This window comes from Psittacula echo (genome assembly GCF_963264785.1).
Source record: "Psittacula echo genome assembly, chromosome: 3".
Taxonomy (NCBI): domain Eukaryota; kingdom Metazoa; phylum Chordata; class Aves; order Psittaciformes; family Psittacidae; genus Psittacula; species Psittacula echo.
The window spans coordinates 95,491,745-95,508,103 of NC_137736.1; the positions used below are offsets into that span (position 1 = coordinate 95,491,745).

The 16,359-nt window shown below is 47.2% G+C and overlaps 1 protein-coding gene across 1 annotated transcript; it reads left to right on the forward strand.

Moving 5' to 3' along the window:
- Window positions 1-776: 776 nt before the first annotated feature.
- Window positions 777-15,549, forward strand: CNMD (chondromodulin; the record flags this gene model as incomplete). Its single annotated transcript, XM_080612915.1, has 7 exons — window positions 777-848; window positions 1,235-1,369; window positions 3,755-3,895; window positions 8,330-8,443; window positions 11,109-11,262; window positions 12,590-12,792; window positions 15,334-15,549. The coding sequence occupies 7 exons, from the start codon at window positions 777-779 to the stop codon at window positions 15,547-15,549; spliced, it is 1,035 nt and encodes a 344-aa protein (XP_080469041.1).
- Window positions 15,550-16,359: the final 810 nt, after the last annotated feature.

Here is a 16,359-nt window from a genome sequence, read left to right on the forward strand (position 1 = left end):
AGATTTAGAAACATTAGGAAGACATTAGGAAGAAATCATTTACTATGAGGGTGGTGAGGCCCTGGCACAGGTTGCCCAGAGAAGCTGTGGCTGCCCCATCCCTGGCAGTGTTCAAGGCCAGGCTGGATGGGGCTTTGAGCAGCATGGTCTAGTGGAAGGTGTCCCTGCCCATGGCAGGGGGGTTTGGAGCTTTAAGGTCCCTTCCAACCCAAACCATTCTGTGATTCTATGAAAAGATCAAATCACCACCCCAGCCTTGCTCCCCCTGAGCCTGTCTCAGGCCTGGGCTGGCCGCCCTGCTTCCCAGGCTGGTAAAGGGTGTGGAGCCAGGCTTTTTGCTTGTGCCATGCATCGGGGTGTTTCACAGAGCAGCCACCCAACAGCAGCGTCAGCTCCCGCGCCTGTGGATTCCTGCAGCAAGCATAGAAAAGCATCAAAACACTGTTCTATTTTAAGAGCTGCTTTTTACGATGGCTGTCTGTCTGCAGGGGCACCTCTCCTCTCTGCAATGGTGTGCAGGGATGCCTGTCCCCTGCACCCTCGAATCCCCCCATCTCCAAAGCTGGAGACAAGCCCCGAAGGTGTTTTGTGGGGAATGGGGTGTCACGGTCCTACGGCTGCCGGGCAGCTCAAGGGGCTCCTTGTGCCGGGCAGGGGGCGGTGCTGCCCTCCCCGTCGGGCCGGGGCCGGGGCGGGCAGGGGCGGTGCTGCCCCCTGACGGGGCTGAGGCCAGGAGCGGGAGCGGGGTCGGGGCAGCTCTCCCTCCCGCGGCAGCCATGGCAGAGGGCTCCGAGAAGGTGCCCATCGCCCGAGTGGGGCCTGACGATGTGGAGCAGTGCCTGCCACCCGTGAGTGCTGCCGGGCAGCACCGCGCGGGACGGGACGGGACGGAGGACGGGACAAACCGGGTGGGGTCGGACTGGGACAAAACGAGTCGAGTCGGGTCGGGTCGGGTGGGGACGGGACGGATCGAGCGGAACAAAACGGATCTGGATGGGTTGGGACGGAACGGCACCGAGCAGGTCAGGACGGCACGGAATGGGATGGAATGGGTCGGGTCCGGATGGAACAGGTCGGGATGGGAAAAAAAGGGTCGGGTCAGATCGGATTAGGACCGAACGGATCGTAATCGGGTCCGATCAGGATGGGTCGGGTCCGGTCAGGGCCGGGACGCGGCGGAAGGGGGTAGCGCAGGATGGATCCCTTCCCACACTCAGCCCCGCATTCTCCTCAGGCGTACGCGGCGGCGGTGCCCCCCGGCCCAGGGCGGCTGCTGAAGGCGGGGGCCGCTGTGCTGATCGCCGGAGCTCTCCTCCTCCTGGCCGGGGCCATCGGCGCCTTCTACTTCTGGAAAGCCACCGAGCGGCAGGTGAGCCCGGCAGCACAGCCCGCATCGGAACGGGGCTGCTGGTTGCGTGTGCGGGAGAGGCACAGCCTGGGAACGCTTCCTGCAGGGTCGATAAAGAGGTCTTTAAGCAGATCTTTGGGCAGATCTTTACGGTTTTTCCATGCTTTCCAAAAAAACAACCCAACCCAACCCCATAATCATTATCTTCACTGGTTCTTTGGATGGAGCCTCCTGGAAGCACATTTTCTTAATGAACATGAAACGTATCTTTGAGAGGACAGACGTTGCATTGATTTCTGCTTGCAAATCCACAGTGAACTCAAACCCCAACACGTCCCCAGGGCTTCACAGCCTGGGCACACTCCAGCTCTGAGGACAAAACCAGCATTGACATGTGTAAATTCCTTTTTTGCATCCTCTGCATTCTTGGTCCAGATCCTACCTGGCCCCTCAAGTATGTCATGCTATATTTAACCCCTTAACAGGCACATTTATTTGGCTTCGGTGGTTTGCATGACTGCGTGGACACAGAGGCATTTACTGTTAGCAGCTGTAGAGCAGTTTGTAAAGTCGTGGTAAGTTTTATTACTTACATTTTGTGGTGTATATGATAAACCCCATATGGAAAGAACAAAACTGAGAAGCTGCCAATCAGTTTAAGCCTCAAACTTCAGCGTGTTAGAACATGTTAATATATAAACTTTGATTTCTGTTCATGTCAGATGGTTGTTGAAATCATATTTCAAACACGCCGGTGCAGACATGAATGTAACCTGCTCCGTAAGTGTGACTGGGATCTTTGAATTTATTTTGGAAGTGGTTTTGTACCACCTCCAGCCATGTACTGGCTCCCTCCGGAAGAGCCTTGTGAGGATCCTGGCAGCCGGAGCAGAGGTTCCCAACAGGATCCCTAGAGGTTCCCTACACAGAGTGATAACCCAGGCAATCAGAAAGAAAGCAAAATGACAGGATGCTGACCTTCAGGATGCTGTCTACGAGCCATCAGCTTCTTGAGGCTTATGAGAGTGGAGAAGGATGGAAATGGATACATAGGGAGAGAGAGGGATGGCAGATTTCAGCTCTGACCAAGCAGCTGCATTTGCCAAGTACAAGACAAAATTTCCTTCTTTTTATTGCTCCCATCATCTAAATTCTGCTTTGCAAAATGTGGCACTTGCTTCACTGTCATAAAGTGTCAAAGTTGATCTCCAGGTGAAGACACTGGGAAACCTTAGGGCTACTTTTCCAAGCTGCCTTCAAACTCAGAAGGTGACATTGGACTTGCAAATGTTTGGGAAGCAACCGTAAAGATTACATCTAGGGTCATTCATAACAACATTGAGGCAATTTAAAAGTTATCTTTACTTTAAATCTTTACATTCTCCCATAACTAACAGGGATAACAAAGTCTCAGCCCTAGTTCAGCCCCTGGCAGGCGAAGCCATGCACATTTGGCCTCGTTTTATGGACCACATCCAACAGGAGTCCTAGACAGAGGAGGAAAATACGGGGCTGAATCTGTTTAACTGAGGAACCATAAATCTTTAGCACCTCAGACTTTCCTGGGCGAAGGTAGGAGAACAAGAAATTTGTCTCTAGCTGTCAGTGTAAATTTTTCATTAAAATGCTGTGAAGCTGTTTTAAGCCCGAGAGCAAACTGCTTGAGCAGCACTTTCAGCAGGGCTGCGCGAGAGAATTGCAAACCCTCTCCACAGATTGTGGTCCTCCTGCAAATACAAACCACGCTGCAGCTTCCCTCACTGAAAATGGGATAAGAGCAAATACGCTGACAAGGAAAATATGAGTCTATACAACTTCACATCCAATTTAAACAACGTTCACATCCATTACAACCTGAGAAGCATGTTCATATTCAAGAGCAACCTGTTATCCTGCTCCTCAGCAGAACATCCTAAGAGATAAATAGGGTTTGGACTCCTTCAGAGTGGGATGCTTCTGTTCTGCTTCAGGAATCATGTCAGCATAAGCAGCAATTCCTAAAATAGGACCTAGGTTTTTAAGTTGGAGTGAGCTGGGATGTGGACTCAACCCACGCTGGTTTTGAAGTTAAAACTCCCTGGAGGGACCTCAGGAGGTCTCTTGTCCCACCTGCTGCTCAGAGCAGGGACTGCTGTGGAGTCAGAGCTGGTTGCTCAGGGCTGTATCCAGTCAGGCCTTGAGAACTTCCACGGAAGAGAATGCACCATCTCTGGCAACCTGCTCTACTGACAGCCTGTCCCAAGGGTGAGGTGTTGCAGCAGTGTGGTGCTGGCTGATGGGGGGTTATCAAATGCCTACAGAAATACAAGTTAGGAGCTGAGACAGTCAGTCTGACCCATCACCTGGTGTAGGACGAAGGCAATAAGCAATTACTGACGTGTGCTGCTGCTCTGTTATTGATTCCAGGTGTACAATGTTCACTACACTATGAGCATTAATGGAAAAGTACAAGATGGATCAATGGAAATTGATGCTGGAAACAATTTAGAGACATTCAAAACGGGAAGTGGGAGTGAAGAAGCTGTTGAAGTTCATGATTTTCAGATTGTAAGTACCACCACCCTCATCCTTCACATAACATGCTCCAGCACTGGACCCTGCCCTGACTTATCTGCCCCATCAGTCTCAGGTTCCAGACCCTAGCTGCCCACAAAAACATCCTTGCTCTTGCAGCTTGCTTTCACAGCAAGACAGGCAGTTTCCTCCAAAACAAAGTCTATATGCCTCTGGGGATAGGCTGTGCCAGGTCCCACGCCAGTAAGCAGCACAGATTAGGTGCTATCAGGGTTGGCTCCACCTAATACTCTGCATTTTCAAACCACTGAACAGAGCTACATGTGCCTTCGGGGTCTTGCTAGCAAAATGTTCTGGCAGCTGTGACAGCCCTTGCAGGATTTCACATAATCACAGAATGGTTTGGGTTGAAAGGGACCTCAATGACCACCTAATCGCAACCCCCTGCCACAGGCATGGACACCTTCCACTAGACCAGGTTGCTCAAAGCCCCGTCCAACCCGGCCTTGAACACTGCCAGGGATGGGGCAGCCACAGCTTCTCTGGGCAAACTGTGGCAGTGCCTCAACACTTCTTCCTAATGTCTAATCTAAATCTATCCTCTTTCAGTTTAAAGTCACTATCTCCTGTCCTGTCACTACATGCCCTTGTAAAACGTCCCTCTCCAGCTTCCTTGTAGGCCCCCTTTATGTATTTCATACTATTTGAACTGGAAAACCCACCTCTCCCTCCCCAAAACATCACGACTTTAGGAGAATAAGGTCAACACAGTAAACCAAGTAGATACCAAGAAGAGACCATCATGCAGTGCTGGACCTAGGCAGTTTCCTCTTTTCCGAGATGAAGGATGAGAGCTGCTCTGCAAGGATCGGCCTGAGTTCATCCCCAGGGGAGAGGATGGAGGCATTAAGCATAGCTTATGCATCCATGCACCAAGCACATGGTGCTGGGCCACTTGGGCTGACTGCAAACACATTTGGGTACCCCAGCAACTTGGCTGTGGCTGCTCAGTGCAGAGTGTGTACTAATGGATGCCAAATCTCAGCAGAGCTCAACACCTGCGACAGAGTGGCTCACTGAGCTGCACCACTTCTGAGCTACTAAAGGCACATCTATTGATGTTGCAGAAACCTATTTACAGAGCTCAGATCCTGCAATTAATATTCTTATGTGCGAAGCACTCAACTTCAGTTAAGATCAGTGTGAAGTCCTCTGTAAGTCAAAGCAGCACCGAAATAAAGATGCTGTTGCTAGGAAGCCTTACCCAGGGCTTCTGGAGCAGCCACCTTCCCCTTGCAGACTAGAAAGGTGAGGAAATTCAGCTCCTTGGCTTCTCAGCAAGTACAAACAAATCCATGCCAGGAGACTCAGGACTCTGACTTTCCCAACAGCTGCATTTCAGCTTTTATGAAACTCCATTAACATAGGATCATAGAATCATAGAATAGTTAGGGTTGGAAAGGACCTTAAGATCATCTAGTTCCAACCCCCTCGCCATGGGCAGGGACACCTCACACTAAACCATGTCACCCAAGGCCTCATCCAACCTGGCCTTGAACACCGCCAAGGATGGAGCATTCACAGCCTCCCTGGGCAACCCATTCCAGTGCATCACCACCCTAACAGTAAAGAATTTCTTCCTTAGATCCAATCTAAACTTCCTCTGTTTAAGTTTGAACCCGTTACCCCTTGTCCTGTCACTACAGTCCCTGATGAAGAGTCCATCCCCAGCATCCTTGTAGGCCCCCTTCAGATACTGGAAGGCTGCTATGAGGTCTCCACGCAGCCTTCTCTTCTCCAGGCTGAACAGCCCCAACTTTCTCAGCCTGTCTCCATACGGGAGGTGCTCCAGTCCCCTGATCATCCTCGTGGCCCTCCTCTGGACTTGTTCCAACAGTTCCATGTCCTTTTTCTGTTGAGGACACCAGAACTGCACACAATACTCCAAGTGAGGTCTCACGAGAGCAGAGTAGAGGGGCAGGATCACCTCCTTCGACCTGCTGGTCACGCTCCTCTTGATGCAGCCCAGGATGCGGTTGGCTTTCCAGGCTGCGAGCACACACTGAAGCCAGCTCATGTTCATTTTTTCATCGACCAACACCCCCAAGTCCTTCTCCGCAGGGCTGCTCTGAATCTCTTCTCTGCCCAACCTGTAGCTGTGCCTGGGATTGCTCCGACCCTGGTGTAGGACCTTGCACTTGTCAAACTTGCTGAGGGCGCACTCAATCCCACTGTCCATGTCACCAACAAAGATGTTGAACAAGACCGGTCCCAACACCGATCCCTGAGGGACACCACTCGTTACCAGTCTCCAGCCGGACATTGAGCCATTGACCACAACTCTTTGCGTGCGGCCATCCAGCCAGTTCTTTATCCACCGAGTGGTCCACCCATCAAATTGATGTCTCTCCAATTTAGAGACAAGGATGTCATGTGGGACAGTGTCGAACACATTGCACAAGTCCAGGTAGATGACGTCAGCTGCTCTACCCCTGTCCATCAGTTTCGTAGCCCCACCATAGAAGGCCACCAAATTGGTCAGGCAGGATTTCCCCTTAGTGAAGCCATGCTGGCTGTCACCAAGCACCTCCTTGTTTTTCATGTGCCTTAGCATGCCTTCCAGGAGAATCTGCTCCAAGATTTTGCCAGGCACAGAGGTGAGACTGACTGGTCTGTAATTCCCCGGGTCATCCATTTTCCCCTTCTTGAAAATGGGGGTTATATTTCCCTTTTTCCAGTCATTGGGAACTTCACCTGACTGCCATGATTTTTCAAATATGATGGACAAACATCACCATAGCAACATTATTAGCAGCTGGATAACACCCATAGCCAGCTTTTCTCATTTGCCTTCACCATTCCACATCTGCACAAAAGCACCAGCCCACTGGAGAGGTGCTCAATTGGCCTTCAGGTTGGATGGGGCTTTGAGCAACCCGTTCTAGTGGAAGGTGTCCCTGCCCATGGCAGGTTCGTTGGAACTGGATGAGCTTTAAGGTCTTTTCCAGCCCAAACCATTCTGCGATTCTATGATATTGCCTCCATGCTTGCTGCTGGTAAACTGCTGCCTGCCATGACCAGGTCAGAAATCAGCTCCCAACACCAACCAGCCAATACCACCATCCCAGGGATGGTGCTGCTTGTAATTAAAGCAGGCCAGAGGCAGGCTCAATGGGAGAGAGCAGAAGGATGCTGCCAGTTGCATTTTGAGCCAAGAATGCACATAAAGGAGAAAGAAATTGGAGAGATGGGCTTCCCACAGCCAAGTTACTGACATTAGCAGCTTTGGATTGACCTGCACCACTCAAATCATTGCATGGTCAGTGAAGACTGGGATTTGGCAATATTAGGATACTCTTAGCATACTCAGTGCAGCATGAAGTCTCATTCCCTTGTGCTCCCATCCCTGCACAGCCATTCCCTTTCTCACTGCTTTAGAATTAGTAATTTTGTTTTGATGGGTGTCTGCCCAGTCGCACAGGACTTGCAGGCACACAGGATGAGACTCAGGTGCCTCAGTAGCATCCATCTCAAGCTGCACTAAAAGCCTATGGCATCCAGGATGCCTGTAGGAGGCAGGTGAGATGCAGGGTCACAGTGACATCTGTGCCACCCTGTTCTGGCAGATAGAGGCTGCACAGAAAAGAAGCGCTCCTCAGATGGCACTAGATAATATTTAGGTGGTTGAACAGAGCTTGTGCAACCCTAGGAAAACCACAGTTTTGCCATCTACAACGAGGCATCTAATCTCATAACATAAAAGAGCTCTTTTATGGGTACCCAAAATCCTACGGCAGAAACAGAGAAACTACAGATAAGAGAGTTGATGCTCAAGGTACTGGCACAGGGCTGGGAATTACAACCCAGGACTTGCAGGAGACTTGCAGCCCTCTGGAGCTGCTGGGATGCCCTTCTCGTGCTTAAAACTAGACTTCCATCTATGTTTAGGCAACTGCATTTCACCCTCATAGGCCAGATGAAGGAAGTCCCACACACAGATTTCTGCACCAAATTCCTCATCACGAGCTTCCCCTTGCTGTCACAGCCACTTATGTGTATAAATTGGACCAAGCTGCCCCCACATTCCTGTAAATCTGTGTCATCAGGGTACTGCACCACCAGCTAACACAATTTGAGGCTGCCTACGGTAGGTGTTAAAGTTACAGTTCAAAGCGTGTCAACTAATGCTTTAACAGAACTACTCCAAGTAGCCTACAGCGGGCATGGAAGCACTTACATAAAACACCCCCATCTTCCAGAAATCGAGCGAAAACTTCTAGCCCCATTTGACTAAAGTCATAAAGCTGAAATAGAGAGGGATGAGCCTTCTACTGCATCTGGGCTTAAGTCAGATTTAACCTTCAGACTGAAAACTCAGTGGGAATTTTAGCAGTGCTTGAATGCTTCTTTGGGGGTGGTGGAGAGCTGGAGGGCTGTGCACAACCCCCTTGCCTTCTGCTTTCACAGGGCATAACTGGGATCCGCTTTGCTGAAGGAGAAAAGTGTTACATCAAAGCTCAGCCAAAAGCGCACGTCCCCGAAGTTGATGCTGTGACTAAAGCAAGCCTCTCATCTGAGCTGGTAAGGGGTTTATTTAAAAACAAATCTTTGTATAGAGAGGGTCTTAAAGTGTCATGTAAATACACATAATGATGACATTTGAAAGCCACTGTGGATAGTGGTAGGGCTGTTGAGGGTAGGGTGGGATAGTTGAGGGTTCACTGACTGTTTGCAAGGGGTTCCTGAAAGGTACGAAAAGCAAGACTGGTATCAGACACATCACTGTGCCCAAGGCATCGCGAGACGCTGCAGATTAGCGAGTGGGGGAAGCCACAGATCAGTTTCCACCAGATCCATAGGAGACCTCAGTGACAACAGCGTCTGCCTGAGATCAGGCTGTGCACGAGGCTGGGAGAGCATGGAAGAAGCAGCTGCTTTAGTCGATACAAGGAGGGATTGTGGTAGATACCAGGAGATCTCTACCAGCACTCTTGCGCAAAAGCAGGGACTCCATCCCCGAGTCCTCTAGGACAGAAAATAAAGGTGAATTGTGGAAAATATTATTGCAAAAATTCAGCTAACTCAGAAGAAATAATAGAAAAAAAATGAAGAATTTGCCTTCTTAGATGCCATCAGATCTCATTTTAGAGCATGATGTTAACTGTATTTCATGAAATCTGCACTGCAACCACCACAAAAGCTGCAGCTCTCACCCAGATATCACCAAAACCTCTCCTTACCACATATTAGTCAAAAAAGCTTTAGGTGCACACAGGCTGAGTTTCCCAGAGCTTGGACCCCCAAGCCCATTGCTCACACAAGGCTGGCTCTAATCACTTCATTACAGCTAAGCCTGGATGCTGGCAGGGTCTCAGTCACTGGCAGGAGAGCACAGGAGAATCATAACCCCTTTCCCTGGGTTTGCTTTGCTCCTGAGAAAATAAAAGCAGATACAATTAGCCAGGAAATGGGCACCATGAAGGCTGCACCTACCTGCAATGGTGCTGTGACTACTGAACATCTACTTTAACATGCAAGGGGGAAAAGGTCTCTCTAAAGCCAAGCACCAAGGCACCATCAACGTTACAAAGCCCCCTACAGTTGGTGTTTTTCCATGACTGGGAAGAGATCTTACTCAAACTCCAGGCAGAGGCCCACATCTTTCCTGCTTTGTCTTATTCTAAAGCAAGGCTGGGCTTCTTGACTTCATTAGCACTACTGCCTGAAGTCAGTGTTTCAGTTTGTCATCTTTTTGTAAGAATGAAGTCACAGCTCTGAAGACATTATCCTTAAATAGTCACAAAGGTATTTCAAACCTTCTACTGCCAACAGTAAACCTGTTTCCTTGCCCTACTTTCTGTGCATCTGTTCTAAAGATGCATCAGCCACACAACCTCTGCAATAAACTGCATGCACCAAAGCCAAAACAAGCAGCCAACTAAGTGCTTCTTGTTGGGATGTTAACCTTTCTCTGTTGCTTGACTTTCCAGGTTAGATGTATGATGGGAATGGCAAAGTAGCATTTGTTTTTCTAGAGCAAGTCCCCTCTCTGGTATTCATGTATTTAGGAGAAAGTACGCATATGCCATTTTCTTACAACACATATCATAACCAACACTGCCTACAAAAACAGTTGATTAAAATAAGCTTTCATAGCTACCCAAAACTCTGGCTGCTCACAAGCCAGGATCATCTCAAACAGAAACAAAGGATATTTTTATTTCTGAAAACTAGATTCAGATGTTTCTGATGCTGATAAAAGCTTAAGTGGGAGAACATAAATAAAGAGCACTTCTCACCAGACAGATTGGATAGCGAACTTAAATGACTTGAGACCTACAAAAGAAATCAATAAACACACTAAAGAACAACAGCTCGACAGAATAAATTGATCTAGTCAATTATATAACAAGTTTTGATGAGGTTTAGGGAAGCAATTTAGAATTTTAACTTTGAAATCATACCAGTTTCCAAGACCGAAAAGTTGGGTTTCTTTTAATATTTCACTGTTGCTATAAAATACTTACACATTTTATGTAAAATAATACTTTGAACTAACAACTTTAAAGAATCCATCACTGGCATTTTCCTACATTACTTTGAAGATATGAACCAAAAACCTGCAGGGTACACTTCAAAAAGGCAGGCTCCTTTAACTCACACTTGAAGCTTTTGGTCAATTGAATTGCTTTTACCAAACGAGACCTTTAATCATACCGACAATGTTGACTTAAAACTGGAAGCTGGAGCAGTTCTCAAGCTATAATACATTCTAAAACTTCCAAATAAGATTTTTGCCCCCCTCCCTATCATAAATCTATCGTGGGAGTGCATCAAATGAGAATGGGGCATGGTAAAAGATGAGGGGCTTGTTTTTAGCTGGCGTGTTTCGTTGCTGCTTTGCTGAAGGTGGTAGATCTCCACAGTTTCTACCACCTGAAAATCCAGTGCTTTGGGCTGAACGCTCTTTGACATCTAGTCCTTGTACACAGGGCAAAAACCTTCCAAGACAGATGAGTGAAATCTTAGCCCCAGCAAAGCTGACAGTAGTTTTGCCATTCATTTCAGCAGTGGCAACCTTCACTCAGGCTTTGGCTCAGTACAATCAGCTCACACTCCTGAGATACAAGGATGCTTGGTATTAGCTGCAGCCGATGATTATACAGGTTGATGCTCAAGAATCAGCAGCAAGCAGGCACATGACTGTTCACTGAGCAGCAAAGGATTTATGCCCTTCTATTTGCAGGAAGATGAAATCATGCCTGTGAGATTTGACGAAAACTCCCTTATCTGGGTGGCTGCAGACGAGCCTATCAAGCATAACAGTTTCCTAAGCCCTAAAATTTTAGAGCTTTGTGGGGATCTTCCAATTTTCTGGCTGCGACCAACATATCCCAAAGGTAACACTTCTTTATTTGAAAAATCTGTTATCCCTCCCTCTATCTAAACACCTTCCTCAAATTGGGTTTGCCACAGAGACTTGCACATATGGGAAACAAGGATCCCTTCCTCCCTTGCTCACCCTGTTTTCTCAAGCCCTCATGAGTGAGGGCTGAGATTGCACATTTGGAGTTTATTCACACTTATTAGACATTTTTAATACGTGTATTCCTCAGATAATTTATATAGCCCACATGGATGACTTACTAGAAGATGAAACATTACCAGAGAGTTCAGTGTATTTCTACAGAATCACAGAATTGTTAGGGTTGGAAGAGACCTCTGGAGATCATCCAGTCCAACCCCCAAGGAGGGACAAGACAATCGCTTGAACTAGCCCCCAAAATGTTTAGGCAGCTGACACCAAGTAGCAGGAACACTGTACCTGGCCAACAGTTGGGGAATATCAAGCTCCTGATCTGGGACTGTAGACTGTCCTGCTTCCAAGCCTGCTTAGGGACTTCAGTGGAGTAGGAGGAGATGCTTTAGCTAGGCAACTGGTGGATGATGTCTATGAGGTTCTGGGGGCACTCCCAGGATGGAAGTGCTCCCATCACCCAGAGCTGAGCTTAGCAAAGGTGCTCAGGAGTCACTAGGGAGAAGGCACCTTCTCCAGGTGACTTCCAAACCTTGGGAGGAGAGGAGAAGGCTTGAAAAGATTTACTCTTCCTTCGTCCAGTTGGCATTAGAACACTTGAGGTGGGGGGGAAACATGACATTTTAGAGCACCTGTGGATCCAAACTGCCTGTATTTTCCACTTTTCTCATAACCTTGCATATCTCACTGGTCAACAAGACAGCAGTGTCAGTGCTGTCCAGAAGCTGTTTCCACCAGGTTCACCAGGTGCCCTTGGGAGCAAGGCACTAGTCTGTCACAAAAGCATCTCAAAAAAACTTGAGATGCTTATGACTGGACTTGTGAGTGCTGGCAAGCTTCTGAGTCAACATCAGTGACCAAAGGGTGGGTAAAAAAGCAACCACAACAAATCTCCTCCAGTCTGCTTTGCCTCAAGGGGAGGAAGAAAGGGAAAAAAAAAAAGGCAATCTCATCCCCCTTTGGACAGATACCGGCTACAGATACATCCCAGGAAGGCAAGCAACTCCCATGGGAATGCTCAACTGAGCCTGCCACCACATAGTTTGGTTTTTCCCTCTGCTTCCCACCATCTCCTTTTTTATTATTTAAAGAAATCCTTGAAACTTGAGATAATGTGCAGGTAAATACAAGGACACGCTGAAGAGAAGATTAATCTTATGATTATAATAATCTTGTGATTATTTCTGCAGATAACCAAAGGAGAGAAATGAAGAGAAACAAACGCCAGTCAGAATCAAACTTTGATATGGAAGACTTGGAAGCTGCCAGTGAAGAAGTAAACACCAGGTCACCCACCATGCAGCTGACTCATGAGCTTGATCACCAGCCTAATGAAACCAGGCCAATGGGACAGGAAACTGACCAAACACTTAATCCAGACAACCCCTATAATGTAAGTATTTGCGCTGTAATCTTCTTGAAGAGTCTGAGACTGTTGTAGACAGGTAATACTGATGGATGGGGAGTTTGTCTTTTTCTGTTTTACCTGCACAGTCTTTGCCTGTTACAGACCTGTCATACACTTAGGAAGCTGAAAACAGTCTTCCCTCCGTCCTCCTCTCCTTCCTCCATCCTAGTTTTCATTAGATTTCAGTCTCAAACAAGCACACATGCTTCAGGTGGCAAACACTCAAGCTTGCCATGCTTGATTAAGGCAAGCTGATGGCCAAGCTGCTTTTCAGGGCTGCCAGATCCATACAGAAGCAGCACTAGAGAGACCTGACAAGGATAACACCTTCTGAAAACAAACCAAAGCTGGTCTTGATCAGATAGCTGAGCCCCATCATTTACTGACAATGTAGAGAAAGAGTCCAGTAGGGAGAAACATAGAATCATGGAATAGTTTGGGTTGTAAAGGACCTTCAAAGGTCATGTAGTCCAATCCCCCTGCAATGAGCAGGGACATCTTCAACTAGATCAGGATGCCCAGAACCACATCCAGCCTGGCCCTGAATGTCTTCACGGATGGTGCATCTAAAATACTTTGCCCTCAAGTAGAAAGTAGTAACAGAAGTTACTACTACAGAGGAAAGCAGCAGTAGTCTGTTTGCAAAGAGATTAGGGTTAGGCCAGGTAAATCTGTTTTCTCAGCCTCTTCGCTATGAGGGTAAATGACCCCAGTTCTAGCAAGCAATTCGCAGCTGTGAACGTTTATAGACAGCAACAGCAGATGACTACTGCAAAACTCATCCTGGCTCTTTGAGAAAAAGCAGCCCAGAGAAGGAGCACAGAAGCTTCCCCACTGTGTCCCAACACCTTTTCCACGCGGCAGGAGAGCTGCTTGTACAGTAGGCACCTTCCAGTCTACTGCACCAGCGCCAGACAATTTACACCCACCATTTGGTGCAGCAGGAGTAAGTCATTTTAATACAACACTGTCACAAGATAAATGCCTCCTGCTTTGGAAGTAAGTCTCGGCTTTGACTTGACATTTATGCAACAGCAGGAGATCATTATAGTGTGACAGCATTCTGCTGAGTTGACATCCCTTAATTAAACTTAAATTAATCACTCCAAATAAAGCGGATCTAAATTGACTCTCTCACGAGGTCAGTAAAACAGGAGCAGCACTGGAATGTAACTTCTCCTCATAGCTGCTAACGTGACCAAGTCCATGGGGCCCAAGGTGTCCTGTCTATGGAGGGCAGCAGCAGAACAACTACCACAGGTCTGTTCTTCAGCCATAAGGCCCTGGACCAAGCTGAGAATGTCCAGTCAGATACAGTCACCAGGCTCCCCTCAGCCTCAGGGTGGGATTCACCTTCAGTCACTGCATAGATGCCTATATCCAAACTCTCTCTATAGACAAATTAATCTGATTCAAACGGATCTTTAATTACACTGTAAGTCATCCCTGTAGGATTAAATGAATCCTCTCTAGAGCTATTTCTCTTCACCCTCTATGAGCAGAATCTGGATGATGAGCTCAGGAGCAGAAGTTCACACTGCAGGTACCTGAATTCAAGGATGATGAATCCTGACCATTGAAATGAGACCCTCTCTGCTCTCAGGGCTGGGAACAGGTTACTGGGAGCCTGAACAACACTGAGCTGTCACTAGTGTCCTATACAAGCCCAGACAAGAGATGGCATCTTTCTGCACCTCACCTTTTCAGTGTGCTGTTAGTTTTCGGAATGGAAAATGGTCAGGTGAAAAGCCAAATGTTACTCCAGCATCTGCTCTTTGCTGCTGCTTCTCCTGAAGTAACACCAATGAGGAAAGAACAATGGAGTTTGAAAAAAGAGAGTATCTCCCAGAAAAAAGAAAAGCAATTTTGAAGGGTGAAGGCAGTAGCAAGAGCCTGCTTTTACATATTTTATGCATACCTTGCTCTATGTAGCTCTTTACTGTCAGAAACAGAGCAGGCAGAATTCTCACTGTCCACAATGAGCCTAAATGTGGCAAAGCGTGGAAATAAAGGCAGACTGAAAGAGAAGGGAGAAATGCTCAGAAGACTGCAGGGTAGTAGCACACTGAACAGCTTCCTGGGACTGCTGTAAAAAGCATTAAAATACAAAAATTAAAACAAAACATTAGAACCACAGCATACAACTTCAGACGCTGTCATTTACTTAAAAGACCCAGATAACTGTCTTGAAATCTCTTCTGTCACTAGTAGTTAAAACTTGGAGGAGTTTACTGCTGTTGGATCTTTTGCAAGGACTGTAGGAGAGAAAGTAATGTATTAGAGCTCCCTGTTGTTCTTTCCATTTTACACAGGTGATTGCCCCAACTCTACACTTCTGCAGCAAGACAAAAAGGAGAAAAAAAAGGCAAGATGCGGTGGTCAGTGCAGTTAGTGGGAGTGCTGTTAACTGTAACAGAACTGAGATTTCAGGTTTCACCCTTTGTAGGGTTTACAGGAGCATCAGTGTATTCTACATGCTCTGACAAACGAGAGCACTGAAATGACGTTTACTATTTTACATTTCAGCAACAGGAAGGTGAAGGCATGGCTTTTGACCCCATGCTGGATCACCTTGGCGTGTGCTGCATTGAATGCAGACGAAGTTACACACAGTGCCAGAGAATCTGTGAGCCTCTCCTAGGCTACTACCCGTGGCCTTACAACTACCAAGGCTGCCGTACTGCCTGCCGAATCATCATGCCCTGCAGCTGGTGGGTTGCTCGTATCATGGGTGTTGTGTGAGGAAAAGCAGGCAGAGCCTTGACAAAATAAGTAGGAATGCCATGACAAACTGGTAAAAGGCTACAACCAAAGCAGCAGTACCAACCTTGGCTTTTAAAAATCAAAGTTTTGCAGTAACACACATCACTGCACCAAAAGCAAGGTCAGATATTCACACTGTAAATAAAAATCTTAATATTCCATTAGCTTTACAAATGACAAGGGCATACTCGCTTTTACTGAACTCAAAAACTAAAACATCCCCCAAAAAGACAGTATTAAACTTTGCTCACAAACTGGTTTAGCAGTCCAGAAGCTTGCTCATAAATCCAAATTCATAACAAAACCCTCTCTTCTTTCCACGCTACAAGTGAAAATTTACATCCAATTAGGCAACTAGCTTAACTTGTACACTTGGGAGTACCTTTCATCCATGTAGCTTACTTAAATAAATCACAAGTTAAGTTGCTCCCTGTTGCTATTCACACCGAGTTGCCTGGTCATTATGAATGGTTATAAACCAATTACAGCATACCTTTCCCACAAAGCTGCTCCGGGGGACACGGGAAAGCACCCATTGTGCCGAATCGGAAACAAACAGCGGGAAAAGGGGCTGCGGAAGGGAATGTGCGTGGCCACAGAATCAAAACCCTTCGCACATCCCAACATCAAAGAAGCCCCAGCATCAAGAATCTTGTATCCATGATACCACCGTAGTGTCTAACAAGTATCTGCTATCCAGCTACTACAGCAGAAGTATTTACATGCAGTTGCAGACCAAACAGTCTCAAGGCCTCTCGGAATCAACAACGGCCACTGTATTTATAAATC